The 19,443-nt window shown below is 39.0% G+C and overlaps 2 protein-coding genes across 7 annotated transcripts; one reads left to right on the top strand and one right to left on the bottom strand.

The window, feature by feature from the left end:
- The first annotated feature begins 63 nt into the window (after positions 1-63).
- Positions 64-6,020, top strand: gtf2a1l (general transcription factor IIA, 1-like). 5 transcript variants are annotated; one of them, XM_061837904.1, is made up of 9 exons: positions 64-220; positions 1,074-1,175; positions 1,237-1,360; positions 1,481-1,530; positions 1,821-1,914; positions 2,667-3,166; positions 3,660-3,899; positions 4,721-4,810; positions 4,893-6,020. In XM_061837904.1, the coding sequence occupies exons 1-9, from the start codon at positions 206-208 to the stop codon at positions 4,998-5,000; spliced, it is 1,323 nt and encodes a 440-aa protein (XP_061693888.1). In that variant the 5' UTR covers positions 64-205; the 3' UTR covers positions 5,001-6,020. The 5 variants fall into 5 exon arrangements, with proteins under 5 accessions (XP_061693888.1, XP_061693887.1, XP_061693891.1 ...); XM_061837903.1 differs by having other exon boundaries at positions 4,887-6,020; XM_061837906.1 differs by lacking the exon at positions 64-220 and adding an exon at positions 300-927 and having other exon boundaries at positions 4,887-6,020.
- Positions 5,998-19,165, bottom strand: LOC133510159 (lutropin-choriogonadotropic hormone receptor-like). 2 transcript variants are annotated; one of them, XM_061837902.1, is made up of 12 exons: positions 18,825-19,165; positions 18,601-18,672; positions 15,960-16,031; positions 14,395-14,469; positions 13,805-13,879; positions 13,534-13,611; positions 13,231-13,299; positions 12,358-12,432; positions 11,823-12,011; positions 11,665-11,712; positions 8,608-9,604; positions 5,998-7,351 (listed from the first exon to the last, which is right to left on the bottom strand). In XM_061837902.1, the coding sequence occupies exons 1-11, from the start codon at positions 18,983-18,985 to the stop codon at positions 8,617-8,619; spliced, it is 1,902 nt and encodes a 633-aa protein (XP_061693886.1). In that variant the 5' UTR covers positions 18,986-19,165; the 3' UTR covers positions 5,998-7,351; positions 8,608-8,616. The 2 variants fall into 2 exon arrangements, with proteins under 2 accessions (XP_061693886.1, XP_061693885.1); XM_061837901.1 differs by having other exon boundaries at positions 5,998-9,604.
- Between the last annotated feature and the right edge of the window lie 278 nt (positions 19,166-19,443).

Raw genomic sequence — 19,443 nt, 5'->3', positions numbered from 1 at the left:
TCTAGTTAACTTCCAAGGTGATATTTCGAGCAATGAAAAGACAAGGAAATACAATAGAAGAGGAGCTCCATGAGAGACACAAGTCCAATCACAGCTTCTCTTAGGAGGCTGATTGCTATCACCTGTGGGGGACTGTGGAACACATTAGTTCTGATGGAAGTGCATTGTAGCTGCTATTTATATTCCTTCAGGCATTCTGGTCAACATGGGCCCCATGGTGGTAAGAGCTGCTTCCTCGTGGCAAATTTAGACTGAAAATGAGGGTTTGTTTAAAAAAAAAAAAAAAAAAAAAAAGAGGTGGGAAAATTGATTCTAAACCATGTGGTGAACCCAAGTGTTCTCTTTAGACTACAGATGAACAAATGTTTGTGGTGAAGGACTGCATTTGAATTTGAACATGGTCACATGTTGCTTGGTCACTTTTACATGACATTTATAGTATATTTAAAAAAAAAAAGATGTGTAAGGTAATCATGAAACTAATCTTTAATTAGCTTTTTTGTTTTATCAAATTGAATTTGGCCTTAAACATAAATTTTTTTTTTTTAATTACAATAAATCAAAACAAAAATAAAAGTGATGAAATCAAATTCAGTTAAAATATTGCAACAAATATTTCAGGACTCTCTCTAAATTGCTGTAAATACTCAGTTGGCCTGATTTAAAGAACAGAATGGGTTTTATGTAGCCCGTGGGCCAGACTTTGCCCAACCCCCGTTTCAGCCTACTACGAGTCAGTCGAAGTTAGCTTTGTCCATGTTCATTTTCCAAGTCACCCATCCTCACAAGGATCACGGGGGCGTGCCGCAGCCTATCCCAGCTAACATTGGGGGAAAGGCCGACTACACCCTGAACTGGTTGGCAGTCACAGGGCACATAGTGACACCATCCTTGAGCGAGAGTTGATCCCACGCTACCTGCACTACAGTCAGTCGCGTGTACCACTACATCATCAATGACTCCGTTAGTTTTGATAAATAAACTCAATCATTTCAAAATGAATTACATTTTCTTAATGCACTCTACTGGCAAAGCGCATCTTGATGATCAGATTTTCGTATAACTGATTGCAGGCCAAGCTCTATTTGTCAATAATCAATGACGTGATTGAGAGTATGAGGGAGCTATTCCTGGATGAGGGTATTGAAGACTGCATCCTCGACAATTTACGACAAGTGAGTTTCACGGACTGTTGAGTAAGAAAAGAACATACAGTCTGCATTTTCTGTTGTGCAGCTTTGGGAGACAAAAATGATGGAGTCAAAGACTATGGATGACTTCAGGAAGAACAACATCGACTCTCCAGACTTTGTGCTGGAGCTTCCACCAAACTACAGCCGCAATGATGCAGAACTCACAGGTAGCACAAAGACTTCCAGAAGCTGATGTATTGGTTGTCATTAAAATTGACGTCGTGAAGTCAAAGTTTCAAACAGTGGCATGAGTTGTGTTCTATTAGCTGTTTTCTTATGACTGACAGCTTCAGTAATGATGCCCGCAAGTCAGACTAATCACAGTTTTCCTGTCAAGGCAAGTATGTTTTTGTATTTTTTTTTAAATGCAAATCAATACATGTATTTTTTTTCTTTTTATTTTATTTTATTTTTTAAATTCAAGGGCTTTATCAAACATTCAGCCTCACAGGGGTGACCTGTTTTTTTTTTTTTTTAGCTGTTTTTTATATGTTTATCCACTTGAATATTTTTCCATTTAATCTATAATTGTTGCTGGTGCACTTTTTTAATGGTGTAGCACTGCGTAAAATTATTTCCAGTGTCTATTCATAAAAAAAAAAAACAGTAACAAATGTTCAATTGCAGACCAACTCCGAGACACTTGCTACCTTTTCACTTCCTGCTGGCCTATCTTACCCTGTGCAGATACCTGCTGGAGTCACTCTACAAACAGCCTCCGGTACGTGATGCCTCTTATCCCACCCGTTCAATGTACAGTTGAGCACCTCTAAACCAAAACTGTGGTGAAAATCAAAAAGATCAAAATTTCACAAAAATATAGCGGTCATTATGCCATAATTATGATTAAATCCGACTTCTCATCTTTTAGAGCTTGTGATGCAAATGTAGTGAAAAGTAAGGCTCGGGGAACATAGCAGGCCTCCTCCCACTGAGAATTTATATAATTGAGATTCTACCTTGGTTAAATAATGTATTCTTAATTTTTTTTCATGATTGCAAAGAGTGTACAATGTTTTTATTGTACATTTTCAAAAAAATAAAATTCATCACAATAATTACAATACAAAGGGGATTTTATTATTAAAACTAACTTATCATTGAAACATTAAAATATTTGTCGATTTAACATTTTATTGTAATAAAATGGAATAAAAAATACACCTCTCTAGATGTTTCACCACTGTCATGTTGTCTACCTATGTCATCTTAGTTTATGATTTTATATTTTGCTTTCAATTAACCTTGTCAAATAGGAATTAACTTTATTTTTAAACACTTGTTTGATTCTTATTAAAATGTGACAAACATTTCCCTGGTGTTAATATTTCATGATTTAAGATTTGATGTATTCATTCCAGTGTTATGGTGGGAAAAAAAATCAGCCATTGACCCGTAACAGATTGTGTTCTGTTCCGCTGAAACGTTTGGTCTGACTGTTCTGAAAACTCCTTCTTCCTGTGTTACCCAAAGGTCAACTTTACAAGGTCAATGTTCCTGTTGTGGTTACTCAGGCCCCAGCCGGACAGCAAACGGTATCCCAACCTCCACCGGCTTCAATCCAAGTTGGTGAAACGCTCTCTCAGGAGCCACCGCCTGCCGCGACCATTTTGCCCGACTCCTTGACACTGCCAGACGCTACTTTACCCCGCAGTCAGGAAAGCAGCTTTCCACAGCAAGACCCTATCCCAAAGCCCACACCGATTGGGGTAGGGTCTTCTCCAGAACAGGAATCTGCACTGGCTGCGGGAGCGAGCCTGTCGAATCCAGAGCCTGTGGACCTTAGCGTCAAAAGCTCTGCCGTCGGCCAGTTTTTCGATACCCAGGAGGCTTTGACGAAGACCACTCCGTTCAAGAGCAGTGACGTTGATGACATCCTCAAAGAATTCATTAAAGAGGAGCGAGAAAAAGCAGCAAGGGCAAGGAATTTGGCTCACGGCAAATGTTGCGACCAGCCTGAAGCAATTCTCGGGGTAATTTCAATATAGTCATTTAAATCTTGGGTTGCATGTCAGAGTAAAAAGTTTTGTCATTTTATTGATCTTTAAGCATATACATTTTTTGGAAACAGACATCTTTGTAAATGAATGTATTGCGTTTCCTTATTAGTTTGTATTATGACAGTGTTTTCCAACCGTTGTTGAACAAAACAAAAAATTCATAGAAATATATTCTAACACAGGTTGTCCCTTCTGCCCTCAAGTGGAGGCTCATTAAATTTTCCGTCTGTCACTATGGAACTTGCTTGTGCTGTATATGACAATGTTATGGTGATGCAATCCAATTTTTATTTGGGGAGAAAATGTTTGTTAAGCACTGCTTTAAAGTAATTGTAAGAATTTTCCCTGAGCAATTAAGCCTTCTGACATCACCATCACTCAGCAGTTTTTGCTATTGTTGAACGGTTCTGTTTCTACACCAGCTAAATTTTATTTTCTTGTGATAATCGTAATTTTTGTTGACAAGCTGGACCTGGACTTCAACTACAATGAGCTATCCGACATCGTACAGCTGGATGGTACGGCAGACAATTCGGACCTGGAAGAGGAAGAAGTCGTGCCGCTGGAGCAGAATGACTTCCTGGGTATAATCAACGCAGAGGCCATCAAGGCTCTGCAGGAAGGAGTCGGGAGCAGTGATGGGAACACCGCCTCTTCCAGCAGTGATAGTGAAGGCGCTGATGAGCTTGAACATGTAGAAGATGAGGTACTGTACCGTATGGGTTCCTTGCAATATACTGTACATATCTTCACCCTTGTAGTCTGCAAATGTGCAATGAAGTTTAGCAGTGATTCTCAACTAGTGTACCTAAAAGTGTGTCACGGACCCTTTTTGGAGTGGGTTGCGGGTGTCCATCTATCCATCCTTTTTCTGTAACGTTTATCCTCGATAGGGTCAGGGTCTTGCTGGAGGTTATTCCAGCTATCTTTATGTGAGACACCCTCAACTGGTGAGTAGCTCATCACAGGGTACAAATATTCATTCGCACTCACAACTATGGGCACTTTAGTTTTTAGTTTTTTAGGATGTGGGGGGAAACAGGAGTACTCTGAGTAAACCCACAAAGGCGCAGGGAGAACATGCAAATTCCACATAGGGCAGGCTTCAGATTTGCTGACCAGTCAGCCGCCAAGTTTTGGATGGGCAGTTAAAAAAAAAAAAAATAATAAAATTTCAATCGTAGTGGAACCATTTGTACTCTTGCAGTTACTTTTGGTCATGTCTTTATAGATTATTTTTTACAGGCAGTTCTGGTCTTCAGCTTTTTAAACTGATCCGAAAGGTATTTTAAATATGTAAGAATTAGTACATTTTCGAACAATGCATGTGCTTTGTTTCTAATATCTGTAAAAGTGGGTTGGAACTTAATGACGACACAGAAATGGGATTACAAGGTTGGCAAAAATTGACAACCAATGCTTTAGATTGTGCGGGTTTATTTTATGGTCAAATTAGTATATTTAAAAGCTAAGAAAATGGTTAGATCTGTGAAGCTGTTATATTGAAACTCAGGTTCTGTTCAATAGGATCCATTGAATTCAGGTGACGATGTGTTTGAACAAGACATCCCAGATCTGTTTGACTCAGAGAATGTCATTGTTTGCCAATATGACAAAGTAAGTGGACTTTTCGGCAAATCATAATTCGGGGCTTTGAGCCTTGATATTGCAATGTCTTGTGTTCTTCACCGAGTTGCAGATTCACCGCAGCAAGAACCGCTGGAAGTTCCATTTGAAAGATGGCGTCATGTGTTACGGTGGCAGGGATTACGTGTTCTCTAAAGCTGTTGGGGAAGCAGAATGGTAATGCACTGCTCCATCCATTTTGTGTAGCATTTATCCTCACGAGGGTTGCAGCAGGTCAGGGCGGCCCATCCCAGCCTACGTTTTAAGTGAGAGGTGACCCTGAACTGTCTGCTGGCCAATCATAGGGACTGCTACTTGTAATAAAAAAACAAGAGAACATGCTGCCTAATTAGCTATATTGTATTTATTTTTTTATTTATTACTATGATTACAGAAGAATCTACACAGAAAATTACAGTATTTTGGTTGCAAATGTAATATAATTTCACGTTAATTATTCTGTATTTTTTTTAATACTCTGGTTTAAAGGGTCTGCCTGTCGTGTTGCCAATATGAGTTCCTAGCTTGATTGTAATGTTTATTCCTCACATATATTTACTACACCGTGTGCAACAGTCAATAAACATTGAAACGGGGAGTTTCCGTTATTATGGTTAAAACCAGATCTACCAAGATTTCTTGAATATAGTTGGGGTTGGACTTTTGCACTCACTATACACTAAATTAACTACAGTATGGTCATGAGTAATAGTTCAGTATGAAAAATTTTGCCTTACAGATGGTAATATTTATAATGCTAAATTTAACTGCCACTGTCAGACTGGTACCAGCTCATTGTTTTACAATGCTGTCAAGGAATGTACTACAGTATATCATATTGAAAGCTGCTGGGCTTCACGTCCTTCAATAAAATAGCAACACGCTACATCTTTTCTATAAATGCAAAGAAAAAAAATCAACACATTTACGATGATACAGGTATTTTGTATACAGTCTTGTGGCATGTCAGCGGCACACAGTGTACATTTAGTGTATGTGCAATACAACGGACGATGCTAGCCGAAGGGAAAATCTGAATTGCAGAATATTCTCTACATATTTGTCGATGCCAGGACAATAAACTGTTTGTGATAAGAGTGGTTTAAACCTGGCTGACTTGGACAATAATACATCTCTCAGTCTCTATGTCATATACAATGAACAGTAACCTGGCCCCCTTTATCTTTACAAAAATGTTTTATTGTTGAAGTTCACAGTCTAAACAGTCAAGAAGTCCCTTAGGGTTTCATGAGTGCATATTTAATTATCAGTAGTTTGTGGATTGATAAAATTGGAAACTTCTACACTCAAATTACATTTAACACAGAATCCAATATTATACACAATGCGCAAAAGTGCAATCATAAGAATAGTTTTGATAATATACAGTATAAACCCCACCAAAATGTTCTGAAGTTCAATTTTTGATGTACCTCGAAATTCCAATTAAAACTTGGTCAAGCCTAACCATTAATATGACAGAACGTGGAATGGAAGATTTTGTAGTCCAGGAACTACTTTGGCTGTGCAGTGCAGTGTGAGCAACACAGTATATTAAATATCAATTACATAAATTTTACGTTTTGACAAGGTCTAGCGGCTCTCATGAAAATGATGAGAGGAGCTTACCAACGAATGGCAAATTTTACTTTTCATGTTTTTCCCATTTCATAGACAATGACTTTGACTATGAATGGGTGACTGTAAATGGTACATACAAAGGTCGGCGCTCAGGCCACACAGCTCAACATTTGCTCTTATGTTGACTGCTCAGAGAAATGTACATTTAGAACAACATCATGAATGGATTATTTGGCCTTAAATGAAAACAAAACCGGGGGCTGGCAGAGAGAAGAATCAATTAACAGATTTTCTGAGATCAATTTATATTTTATAATAAAAATGAGATTTCTTAGAAATGCTTATTTTGCCAAGGTAATCACACACACAAAAAATCAAAATGTTTTACTCTCTGCCATTTAATAGTTATTGAATCAGGATTTTAACAGCTACTTTTTTTTACTCCAACTGGAATTGTCAGTGAAGACTTGGCAGTCCACTCCTGTGTAAAGTTCGAGACTGTCGGATGCAGCATTTTATCCAAATATTGCATCTTTACCTGAGGAGACCTTGCACAATTTTGTGCTGATTGCTGCTGAGATACTTGACAGAGTCTGAGTCCATCATGTCTTTTACACCCATTTCCCTCATCAATTTTGAAAACATTTTATGGATTTTTACATAAGGGCTTTTCAACATTTCTAAGTTGCTCTCTTCAGGAGAGAATCTTCCCTGTGCACGTCAAAGCAGCGGTTGTAACGCCCCTTCTGAAGAAGAGCTATTCCCATTTTAATAATTTTAACAACGACTGCCCTGGTGGTTGGTAATGGGTAACGGCAGGGGTGTTGGAGGGGGTAGTCCTGGGGGTGATGCTGTGGGTCTGGATGTGTCCAGCCTGATGGGGCGGACCTGTGGGAGCCTTGCCTCTTAATCACTCACTCAGCACATGCTCACACTACTCACTCATTCATACTTTCTCACCAACAGCCAAACAGGACACACGCAAAATAATAATTAAAAACCACCATCAATAGGCACAATCTTAAAAAAGATAATTGATTCAATGAGATGATTTTGCTTGTTAAGAAATTTCAATACTCTTGAAAAGTCTCAGTCTGGTTTTAGCATGGCCCTCAAAATTTTTGAGTCAGTTCTGGTAAGTGTCAATTCACTGAGCTGATTCTCCTGAATTTTAGTCTTTCCTTCAACACAGTAGGCCAGACTATTCTTTTAAATAGACTTAAACATTTGGTTGTCCTCCCTCGTACTATACACAAATATCTATTTTTCTTTTCCACTCCACTGACAAGGTTTATAAGTTTAGATAGCCATGAAATAACGTGGTGTTCCACAAGGATCAATGTTAACCCATCTTCCACAATGTGCATATCCTCCCTCTTGGGAGTGTCATCAGGAGGCATGGAGGGAACTTCCACAGCTATGCTCATGATGTGTAACTATGTGATGTCTCCTTATGACTTTTAAACTACAGTATATTTTAAATATCAAATACTGGATGGCAAGACTTCAGTTTAACCAGGACACAACTGAAGTCTTAGCTATAGCCCCTCTGACTCAACTACTAGCACAGTTCTTAAATCCTTCCCTACTTATGAAAAACCTGGGTGTTATTCTAGACCTTTCTCACTTTTATTGCACGCGTAAAAAAATTCTCACAAAAACAGGTTATTATCATAGAAAGAACATAGCCAGCGTCCACGCCATTCTATGTAGAGCCAACACCGAGATGTTAATGCATGCTTTTTTTCCCCCAGTCGGATTGATTACCGTAATGCCCTGCTTTCTGGTCTGGTCCAACAGTTGCTACAGAAGCAGAATGTATCTTAATCAACACCAGAAGAAGGGAACACATTCCATCACTGCATTTGCTCCCAATGTGATTTTTAAGGTTCTTTTTCTGTTTTTCAAGTTTTCAAAGTTTTCAAGCTTTTACCCTATTAAGCCTTGCGGGCCCTAAGGTTGTCTATCTTTGGCCTTGTAGTTGTTCCAAAAGTCAGGACGTCAAAGGTCAGCGTTCCAGCCAATGAAGATACTTCTGATTCTGCTTATACAGTTAACGTAGAGTATAATATATAATATAGTATACGCTGAAACATATGCATCCATCCATCCATCCATCCATTTGAGTGAATAGCAGAATAAGTAAAGTGTGTTTTTGTGCTGGGCATTATTTCGATGCAGGTAATTTGGGAGCTGTGGAGCTTTACCTTTAAATGCTACGAGAGTATTCCCCAACGTTGGAGCAGCAGGCGCACTTCTTTCCTGAAGCCCCGAGTGAAGATGGTGTAGAGGAAAGGGTTGCAGAGTGAGTTGATGGGATAAAAAATGATGAGTAGAATTTTGGAGTGAGACACGGTGATCAGGGGCATGTGCAGTGTCGCAGAGATTGCGAAGAAGGAGATTGGCGCCATGCAAAGGAAGTCGGTGAAAATGAGCACCGCCATGCGCTTGGCAAGCTTTGTGTCATTGTAGTGATTGGCAGGCTCTGGCTTGCGGACACTGTGGTAGATGCACACGTAGCAGAAACACACCCCCAGAAATGCAAGGACATTAAGCAATAACACAACCATCACGTACGCCTGGGAAACCCACGAGTCAATATCCATTGGGAGACAGATGCTGACTTTGCTGTAGCTGCTGACTCCCACTAAGGGCAGCATAGCAACCAGCAGGGAGAAGACCCAACCTGCAACCATGATGGCCACCACATGGTGCATCCCCAGCCTCTTGTTTAGATCCATGGCATTGATAATGGTGTACCAGCGTTCGAAGCTTATCACAGTGAGCGTATAAACGGATAGCTCGCTTGAGAACATTGTCAGGAAGCCTGAGGTGTCGCATCCAGGGCCCGTCTGCCATTCCATGGCGTGGTTGTAGTACTCGTGGCGAGAGTGGCAGTCCATGCGGGCAATGAGCATCAGGTAAAAGCCCATGCACAGGTCTGCCAGGGCAAGGTTACATATAAGAAATCGTGAGATAGTTAGCTTGCGACCGGTAAAGAGCAGCATGACCAACACTGTTATGTTCGCAACAATGGTCAAAAAGGCTATTATCCATGTGACATTGCCCAGGACGGGACCCAGGAGGTCCTCGCAAGGGTTAAAAGGATCTTTCTCTGGCGTGCACTTGATGCCGTCATGGCTGGGACAAATATCTTCCAATTGTGGATTCTTTTTGTAGAGGTCAATGCCTCGACCAAAATGTCTGGAGAATCAAAGATACAGTATTTGAGTTATTTTAGGCAGTTGAATGAATATTCCATATGTTGCATGTTATGGACATCCGGGCAGAGCACTGTACTTCTCCTAATCAAGCAAACAGATAGATCAAATAGAATCTAATTATTTCAGTTGTTTGGAACGCTCTGTTCACATTATTATGGGAAAACAACACTGAAAAATGTCATCAGACTGAACCTAGAACAAAAAGTTTGGGAATATTGTGTTTGGTCTGTTGTAATAATACGTCAGAACTCCATCCGCTAAGCCCAACAAAACATGCAAATATTTTCTGTACCGCTTATCCTCACCGAGGTCACGTTTCAGTGGGAGACTATCCCAGCTGACTGGGCGAGAGGTGAGATAGCCACTAAACTCTTCATCACCCAACTACGGGGTACATACTGACAATCAACACTTAGTCAACAGTCACACTTATGGACAATTTACTCTTTAATTATCTTTAAAAGTGTCTTTGGAACGTGCAAAGGACAGGGTAGAATTTGAACCCCCAACCTCAGAACTGTAAACCATGCGCTAACCGCTCGCCCACGATGCCACTCCCACTAAAATGTGTTTATCAACTGCAACCTCTGGAATTTAGGGGTAGAAAGAATGGAGTGACCTGCCAACAGGCTGAGGAGTAGAATACCATCCTGCAGTCGTCTGTGACCACCTTGAGGAGGAGGTACCAACAGTAGTGGTCGTTGATTGTTTCAACTCACTAAATTGTGAAATTATTTTTTATTTCTTGTGACTTCCAAGCAGAGGTGGAAAAAGCACTCTATCGAGGTACTTAGGCAGAAGGAACTTGTGACTTTTCAGCCATCAGCGGTCACCACCGCAAGTCACTCACATGATAGTTTGGTAGAGTTTTTGCACCTAATGACCTTTCCTGAACCAACCTGTCATTTTTATTTGGGTTTGGGTATTGGTGTGCTGGCCATGAATTGAACATGTCACCAACATGTAGGACAACATGTGCCACTACACCACCGCTGCTGCTTACGGATACAGATACTGCAAAAAAGATTTTGGTAATAGTAGTGATTCTACTACTATATGAAAATAATAATATGCTTAAATGTACTTAAGTACAAAGGTCAAAATTAAATTTGAGCCCCAATATCAGTTAGAGCGTCTGCCTCACAGTTCTGAGGACTGTAGTTCAAATCCAGGCCCTGACTCTGGAGTTTTCATGTTTTTCCTGGGCCTGCGTGGGTTTTCTCCAGGCACCCCGGTTTCCCCCCAGATCCCAAAAACATGCCTTCATTGGAGGCTCTGAATTGCCCCTAGGCATGATTGTGTGAATGGTTGTTTGTTTCTATGTGCCCTGCAATTGACTGGCAACCAGTTCAGGGTGTACCTTGCGACCGCTGTGAGGTTAAGCAGCTCAGATAATGGAAGGATGGATATATTTTTGTGGACAAAAGTTACGATCTTCATTAATTTACAAGCACTTGTGCTGAGAAGAAAAACAATCTTATCACATTTCTTTTTTTTTTTTCTTTTCAATTATTGTTCCTTGCTCCCATTTCTGCACCATAGTACTGTCCTTGTCTTTTTAGAGCCCATTTTCTCAATCGCGGTTGACTTTACTACACCTCTATGTAGAGTACATCTTTTTGACATTGTGTCGTCAACCGCGGAAGTTGAAAAAAGGACCTAGCCTATTTTTACAAAGCAAATATCTGTTTTTGTATGTAGTACAAGTAAAAGTCATCAGAAAAATAAATATTCAAGTACAAATTTAAGTACACAAACATAGTATTGGCACTTCATGTTGCCTCCTGGCACTGCTCTTAAGTCTCATGTTCATCCAAATCCAATCCATTACAAAATTAAACAAGACAATAGCGACAGGAGAAGAGTAAAATGTTTTGCATGGGCAGTGACGATTTGGTACAGTTTCAACTGTACTGCTCATGCCTTGAATCCGCATGTTCTTACAAGGAACATTTTTACAAGAGAACACAAGTTTTGTTCTGATTATTAATAGTAAAATGAGCAGTGTCATACATGGTATATCAAATTTTTGTAACTTACTTGTGTATCCATTGACAAAATGGGTTTGGATTCTTGCGGGCCTCTTGTCTGTTAATGTAAAATCACATGTTACAAGTGTAAGTTTTTTTTTTTTTGATGGTTTGTATAAATGTTTGTATGATTATTTCACGTCAAATCTGGGAGAACATATTGTTTACCTGTGCTTGCTGTACCAGACGCGGAAGGCACAGCACTGGCTTGCGTACGGGAGCTCGGCCACCCCAAGTTCAGCCAGACTCTCCAATGGAGGAAGGCGCTTCAGAGCAAAAGTAGAATTTGCTTTCAAGCGCTTTACTTGCTCTAAACCCGTTTGGGGGAGCGATGTCAAAGCTGTGTAGGAAACATCCCTGAATCACACACATAGAGAAGAAGTTACCGGAACTCTAAAGCCCTGATTACACAACGGCAGGCACACAGCTATATGACTAGTGTGATGTGGTTGGCTAGGAAAGCAAAATAATGCCCTGAGACATGATAACCGTTTTGGAGGCTTCCTGGAAGCCATCTTGATCTCACACAGTGTAGCAGTTCGATGCTCCAGTAAATTAAAAATATGATTAGCCTCCTGCACGTGCCTTTGAAAACTGGTTGAAATCTCCCTTGAAACTGACAGCCTGAATTTGGATATCAATGAATTGGATTTGTTGAGAATATCAGCAATGTATGTGTGTGTGTGTGTGTTTTAACACTCACAGATAAAGCGGGCCAGAGGCTCCCTCGAAAGCAGCTTCTGGAAGGCTGCACAGATGTCGGTTGTATCTTAAATCTCTAAATATGAAGAAAAAGATGAGCTACATTCAGAGTGTGAAAGATAAAGATAGTTTTCATTTACAGTACAACTTTCAAAGTTGAACACAATCCATTCCGTGACACTTTTTGGCCAGCAGCGCAACACATTTTGAGCACTTGTATTGTCGGTAAAGTAATTCTACGCTAAACACGGCTAAAACGAGTTTGCCTATAACTGATGTTTAATTTGATTAAAAATTAATTCTATGAGTAGGTTTGCCGTCTAGTATGTGACATTAAGTTCAGTTCCTGGTTATATGGTTATACTGTTCTCTTTTGTTCTCTGTTCTCTTTTTCCTTCTGCAGTTTTATCCCCAAAAAGGCCAATAAAAAAAAAACAAAGACATTTGTTTAACAAGTCATTGGGCCCACTGAGCTGAACTCTGATGGGATTTGCTGACATTTCATGTCACACTCATTTTTTATGATCATTTTTTAACTTTTGAGTCATGTTTTTACAGCAAATTTGACATGAACTCCGAACTTGTACAACTTTTTGGTTGTGCAATGTGAATGGTCATTGTACTTAGTTATCATTTATATTTGATTCAAGCATATATTGTATTTACCCACTGGCATCAATCAGTGTGTCGAGTTTGAGAAAATAAAGGGATATCTTTGTTTAGTCTTTCATACTATTTGTTTGCTCTATTTTTGGGATAAGAAAAAGCGAGCTATTAAAAGTATACAAAATATCGATGCCATCAGAAAAATACGACATCAGCCTATCCTATTTTTCGCACGCTTGTCTTTTCAATGGAAAAAGATTGGACTTACAGTGTTCTGATGAAGGTTCCATTGAACGCATGTGCGTTGATTTCCTTGAAACCACTACCGATCAGGCTTCTGTCAAGGTAAAATATACAGTCAACAAATCCAGTGGCCAAGGTTGAGGAAGCGAACGTTCAGTTACAAAAGCACATATGAGAAGCAACACACACGCACACACACACACACACACACACACACCACACACACACACCACACACACACACACACACACAAATGTGAATACATTCTTAAAAGCACCCTGTTTTCTTAAACTACTTAAAGGACAAATTCTTAAGCAGTTCTACTCACATGTCGCTGGTCATCTTTGTCATACCATTGAAGGAATTGGCAGGAATATTTTTTATGGCCATGTTTCCTTGCATTTTTCTGCAAAACCAGTTTTGGCTCATTAGTCAGACAGTGTTAGTTCGCGCAGTCTTGAGGAACTGAGAAACAATCGTAGGATTTGTTCCGATGTTTGTGACATTCAGTGATGGATGCAAAGACGCCTTGAGCAATAAATGCAAATCCAAAAATAATGTTGGCAACCACGCCATTTATCTTGTTTGGGAACACTTACAGGCTGAATGGGAATGCTGAGGAGGATATAGAGGAGAAGTCTGGGAAGTGCATCACCCCAGTGCCAAAGATGCACCTGTGAAAAATGACATTACGTCTATCTTAGTACGTGTTTTTAAGTCTTGCCATTGCCACTATACTGTTCACCACTTTCATTTACTCTTTAATTTACATAGTGTTACATTTAAATGCACGTGCTTACACTGAATTCCATATTTTGCTGTCAAAAAAGGGTTTCTGAGTAATGGCTAAGGTTAAACTGTCAGTGTAACCCACAGGTGTCAAACCCAAGGCCTGGGAGGTGGGGCAGATCCGGGCATGATTTTATGTGGCCCGCGAAGTCAAATCGTGAGAATCAACTTCCATGATTTCTTTTTAAATCTGTACCAAAATTTCATATTGTTGGTTTCACAGTCATTACCGCCCTTTGAGGGAAACTGCAACTACGATGTGGCCCGCAACGGAAATGAGTTTGAAAAATGCACCGATTACTTTGACATATGAATAATGAACAAATTCTGCAGGCTAAGATGATCTGAAATAAGGTAGAATTATGAAAATGGAATTATGAAAAAAAAAGGATATACTTACAAATAATTCAGATCGGGCAGGTCAGTGAAGGCTCCCTTTTCAATTGTCCTCAGATTTTTCATATTTTTAAGAGTGCTATGGAAATTCACAGAGAGAGAGAAATCGTTTGTTGTTTTAGCTTTCTCACAAAAGCTACATGTAAGTAGAATGTCTCTCAAATGTGTTTTTGTTAATAAAAGTCACACAAAAAAAGAGTTTGCCCATGGGTTTGTTAGCAGGGTACATTCTGGTTAACGCTGTAGTGATTCACATGCTAAAAATGAATTCATGCAGGACAATCTTCTTGTACAATCTTGTATTTTTCAGGTATCATTTTTCAGGTTTGCTACATTACCTGTCAAATGTTTAGACAAAGGTTTTCATTCAATAGCACTTGAAAGTGTGTTCAAAGTGTTGAGTGGATTGTATGTCAAATGAGAAAACGGTCATAAAACAAACAAAAATAACAACATAATGCTTTCCCAATACTAAAAGGGAAGGGTGTTCAGTTCTGTCAACTCGCTCCAAAAGAACTGCAAGGGTGAGGCCAATTTCCACTTTGAAATGTAGAACGAAAACATTTGGGTTTACATGAACGAGACACGACATCAACATTTCATCTTTTATTTCCAGGTAACAACAGAGAATATATTTATTTGTTATTTGTGACAAAATATTTTTTGGGCGGTGGGCTGGTGAAACAAAAAATGAGAACAGATGGATTTACTATTTAGTAGCAACTCCTTTGCAAAACTCCCTTGAGCCTCTGAAGTTTTGACATAAGCGAACTTCATCTGAGGGTACAATGCATGTACCATGGAGTATAAGACTAAATACCGACTTGAGCAATCGCGAACCTTTCACTTCTTTCCTCGATGAGAGCATTTAATGTTTTAGCCGTTGCCTTACCGCATTTGGTTACATACTTCTTTATATTGACAGACAATTTTTTTTTGTAGACTTCAGTTACTTTTGCTTTCAGCAGAGAAGATGAATGAAACCCTCCTAAAAGAAGAAGAAGATGGAAACGCAAGGTACGACATAGATGATGTTTGGTGTTTGACATCCAGAGCATTGATCTGTATATTACTTTCTCGAAAGCTTTAGCTTTTACATTATTTAGGTTTGTTCTATTTTCTCGTTCAATAAAACTTTGTTGAATTCTCGAGGTAAGCTTCTTTACTTTTAAACAAATTCTAGTTTGGCCTTTGTTTTTTTCCGACTAATGAGTGGTTTGCATCTTCTGGTTGAACCTCTTTGCTTTTGTTCAGGAAGTCTCGACTATCATACATTAAACATTGAAGGATGTAGCTGATGTCGTTAACGTATTTTGGTACTTCCTTACAACTACTACAATTTTTCTGTAATGAACTACGCAGTGCTATTTGAAGTAGCATAAGTCACTTAGTGTGGCAGTGCTTTCTGTCTTCTTCAGCACATTCCAAATGGTCACATTGGCTTTGGCCAATGATTGTGCAATGGTTGTGATCGATTTTCCTTCCTCTCTCAGCTTTAAAAATTGCACATTTTTCACGTGTGGGACTGAAACAGGGAAAGGAGAAACAGAGACACGATGTTGTACATACATTTCTCTCAAGCTGTGGATGGAGAGGAAGGCGTGTGTCTGTATCCGGGTTACAGTGCTGTAGTAGATCTTACTGTGACACACACACACACACATCTTGACATCAGCTTGAGACTGAGATAGGAGATCAATAAATCAACTGAAACATTTAAGTAGAAAACAGGAATGGCGTTTAAGAAGTCACCAGATAAAGAAAAAAAAAGTACTGTATGCTGTCTATGGAAAGCAATAAATGAATAGGCATGCGTGTACAAAAGTGCTTTTGGGACAATATAGTTCATGCAATTTCACCTGAATTTAATGTACATTACGGATGCAGGTCGGCCAGGGGTCACCAATATGGTGCTAACCAGGGCATCAGGAGTGACCTGCTTATTGTAAACGTAGCACACGTTGATGCGAGATTTTCTTAATGTTATAGAAGTGATCATTTTAAAATGTAACAGCTTGTAGAGATTTGTACAATTTAAGAGTTGCATATTCATATGAATCTGTTACTGTCTTGTTACAGTAAATCAGTTGGTAATTATTGTGAGACATCATGATCAGTGTCTTCATTTAGATGTACCGTATTATCACATTTAGTATCTCTAACTACTGTATATATATATATCAAACACATTTCTTTATTAGAATTATGTATCAAACAGGTTTCCTTTGGCATTACTCGGTCCCCAAGAATTAGCTTTCAGTCTTCGAAAAGATTGCTGACCCCTCTTCTAGGCCAAGAAAACCAAAAGAAAATGTTTAAGAATGACGTCTAAACAAAGACATTGAAAGGTAAACAGACGTTCAGCTTTGTCCTTCAGCGTTTTGTTTTCTAATAGAAGTATAATCAACCTCTGTTTCCCTCTTCTTTCTCTTTTTTCTCTCCGATTCTTAGGTCACTGTGCTTCAATATCTAAGTGACAATGAAATCCCACAAATGTTTTTTTTTTTTTTCATTTACTTTGCTCCCTTGCACGATTGCACCAAAGTTGCTGTCAGAGGAAACTTTGCCCACCCACGATAGAGACCACGTCGTTCCATTCTATCTTGGAGGGACTAAGAAATACTTATTAATCTGCATTTTCAGCATCCGTGTTCTAATCAACTTTAAAGTAACAAAATGTAGTGACAAACAATTTGATGTTAAAATGCTTTGGAAGAAAAAATACGATCATCTCATGCTGCAAGTTTCACTCCTTAAGATTTGTATGCATCGCTTGTACAAACTTGTATAAAAGAATTACGGATTTTTTTTTTCACAACACACAAGCACAGAGGACTATTTTCCACAATATTGTGTCGTCTCTTTTAAGTTGCTTGTACACGGTGAACCCATCATTGGCCAGATTAGAATTTTAAGTATCCCAGACTGATAAAGCTTGTCCCTGAAGAGGAGAGCAAAGTTTTCACCATAACCAAACAACATTTCATATCTGCTCCTCCAACTGCAAGAGAATTGTTGACTAAAAAGTAATGCCAACATTGGAAACCGCAGTCGGGTCGAGTTTTTATAGACATACTGTAAACATAATACTGTCCACCCATTTTACAGTGGTGGGATGGACAACTTTCATCTGGTTTTGTCCTTTATTTAATAATTGAATTGTTATTTAACCATTTAAATATGCAGTACTATAAACGCTCTAAAAACTTGCTGGCTATGTATAATAAAATAACAGGTTTAGAGTTTGTTCCAAGAATTTTGGGACATGCATCATCACAGTTCTGTGGCAAATCCTCGGAAGAAAAAGCAAGATCACATCATGTCAGTTGGTGTGACCTGTGGCATTTGATGGCCTACTTTTGTGGCGTGATGGTTGTAAGTGTGCTATCCAAAAATCCTGCTTTATCAGGCAAGGAAATACATTTGGTAACTTAATCGGGTGTTCAAAATGAACCCTTTGTGAAGCAGGGAGAACAGCAATGATTTTCATCTAACTCATAGCATTTAAATGAAATGAAACATAATATAATTAAATATGGCTATGATTATATTTCCTAAAATGTTAGCTACTATAAATATTGATGTTGGGCAATAAAATGCAATTCCATGCTTTGACTGCATAAGGTTTTTAATTTCTCAATTTATTAACAAATAAAACTTTGGAAAATGGTCTGATGGTGGCCTTTTAACATTAATACATTATAATTATTCATAGATGTAAAAAAACGTTTTCATCAAATCTTCCATCGAGGTGGGAATGTAATATGTTCATTATCACATGTAAGGCAGGCAGCGATTTCAAACAATATTTTTGAGCAGCAACTCAATTTAAGGTTATTAAGGGTTATTAACTTTGCCAAGGGATTTGAATACAGGTACACTTCTGTAGTGTTTTGTGTATCCGCACCTCATGTTGTGGCGAATGAATGCATCATAAAAAATGAGAGCAACACAGTTTTGCCTCTGAGCTAGTTGGATATTGATCCCAAATCAACGAAACCCTGATCAATACATCAAGTAAAATGTAAATATGTTATTAGGGAAATGTTCACAACAACACGTTCCTATTTTTTCATTTTTTCAAGCATTATTTCGGAGGTCTGTAGCAGCTTTGATTCCCGCTTCGAACATTTATACCGATAGAAACGTCAGTACTTGTGCTGCTTTGCCCGATTCACCCCAATAAAAAAAATTTCTTCAGTAGACTTACATCGCTTTTATGTTGATCAGTTGCTTGAAGGCGTGTGTTGGAAGTTCTTCAAGATCCAGGTGTTTGAGAACTCTGTTAGATATGTGACAACAGAAAATGCTTCCTCCACAGTATTTGTACAGTAGAAATATTGCAAAAGTTAAAGAATGGGTTTGTGCGACTGCAAGTTAAAAGAAGACGATAGATCTTAGAGTAGCTCTTTATTCACAAACAACGATACTTACATGGATGTGGTGTTATTGTCAGAAGCCCGTTGAGTATCGTTGCTGCATCGGAGGCTGGAGGCCGTGCAGCGGCAGATCTGTGGACATTTGAACGCCTCATAGGAGGTCACGGAGAGGATGCCGGACAATGCAACCGCAACCCAGAGCACCTGGGGGGTCATTTGTGAAATAAAGAATAATAATAAAAAAAATAGACCCTTAAGTTTCCCCCAAAATACCAACAAAACAGAATTTGTAAATAAAATGGAGTGTTGCCAGTTCAAGCTACAGTACAAAAAAAAAAAAAAAGGTGGCTATCTTCTTTTTTCTTTTAAGTTTTAGCAGTAGTGTTGCCTTCATGTACTCACGTGAATGTGAGCTGCATGCTTGCCTGGAGGAGTTGCCTAAAAAGTGGAGCACTTGTGACGCTGAGTGGGTGGAGATCATGATAGCTCTTTCACTATCATTTCTTCATGATATTTGAATAATAGGCATGAAAACTCATTTAAAAGCTTTTAATAAAGTATGTTAGGTATGCTTGTGATAGTTTTGCCTGTGCAATCTCAGACAACAGTTGCTTTCCTAAAAGATCAGATCTTCTACTATTACAACTACTACTGCGCATTAGGAAAAAAAACCT

Source organism: Syngnathoides biaculeatus, chromosome 12 (assembly GCF_019802595.1).
Source record: "Syngnathoides biaculeatus isolate LvHL_M chromosome 12, ASM1980259v1, whole genome shotgun sequence".
In the NCBI taxonomy this organism is placed as follows: domain Eukaryota; kingdom Metazoa; phylum Chordata; class Actinopteri; order Syngnathiformes; family Syngnathidae; genus Syngnathoides; species Syngnathoides biaculeatus.
Note: the sequence above shows the minus strand (reverse complement) of the source record. Positions and strands in the feature narration are given on the sequence as shown.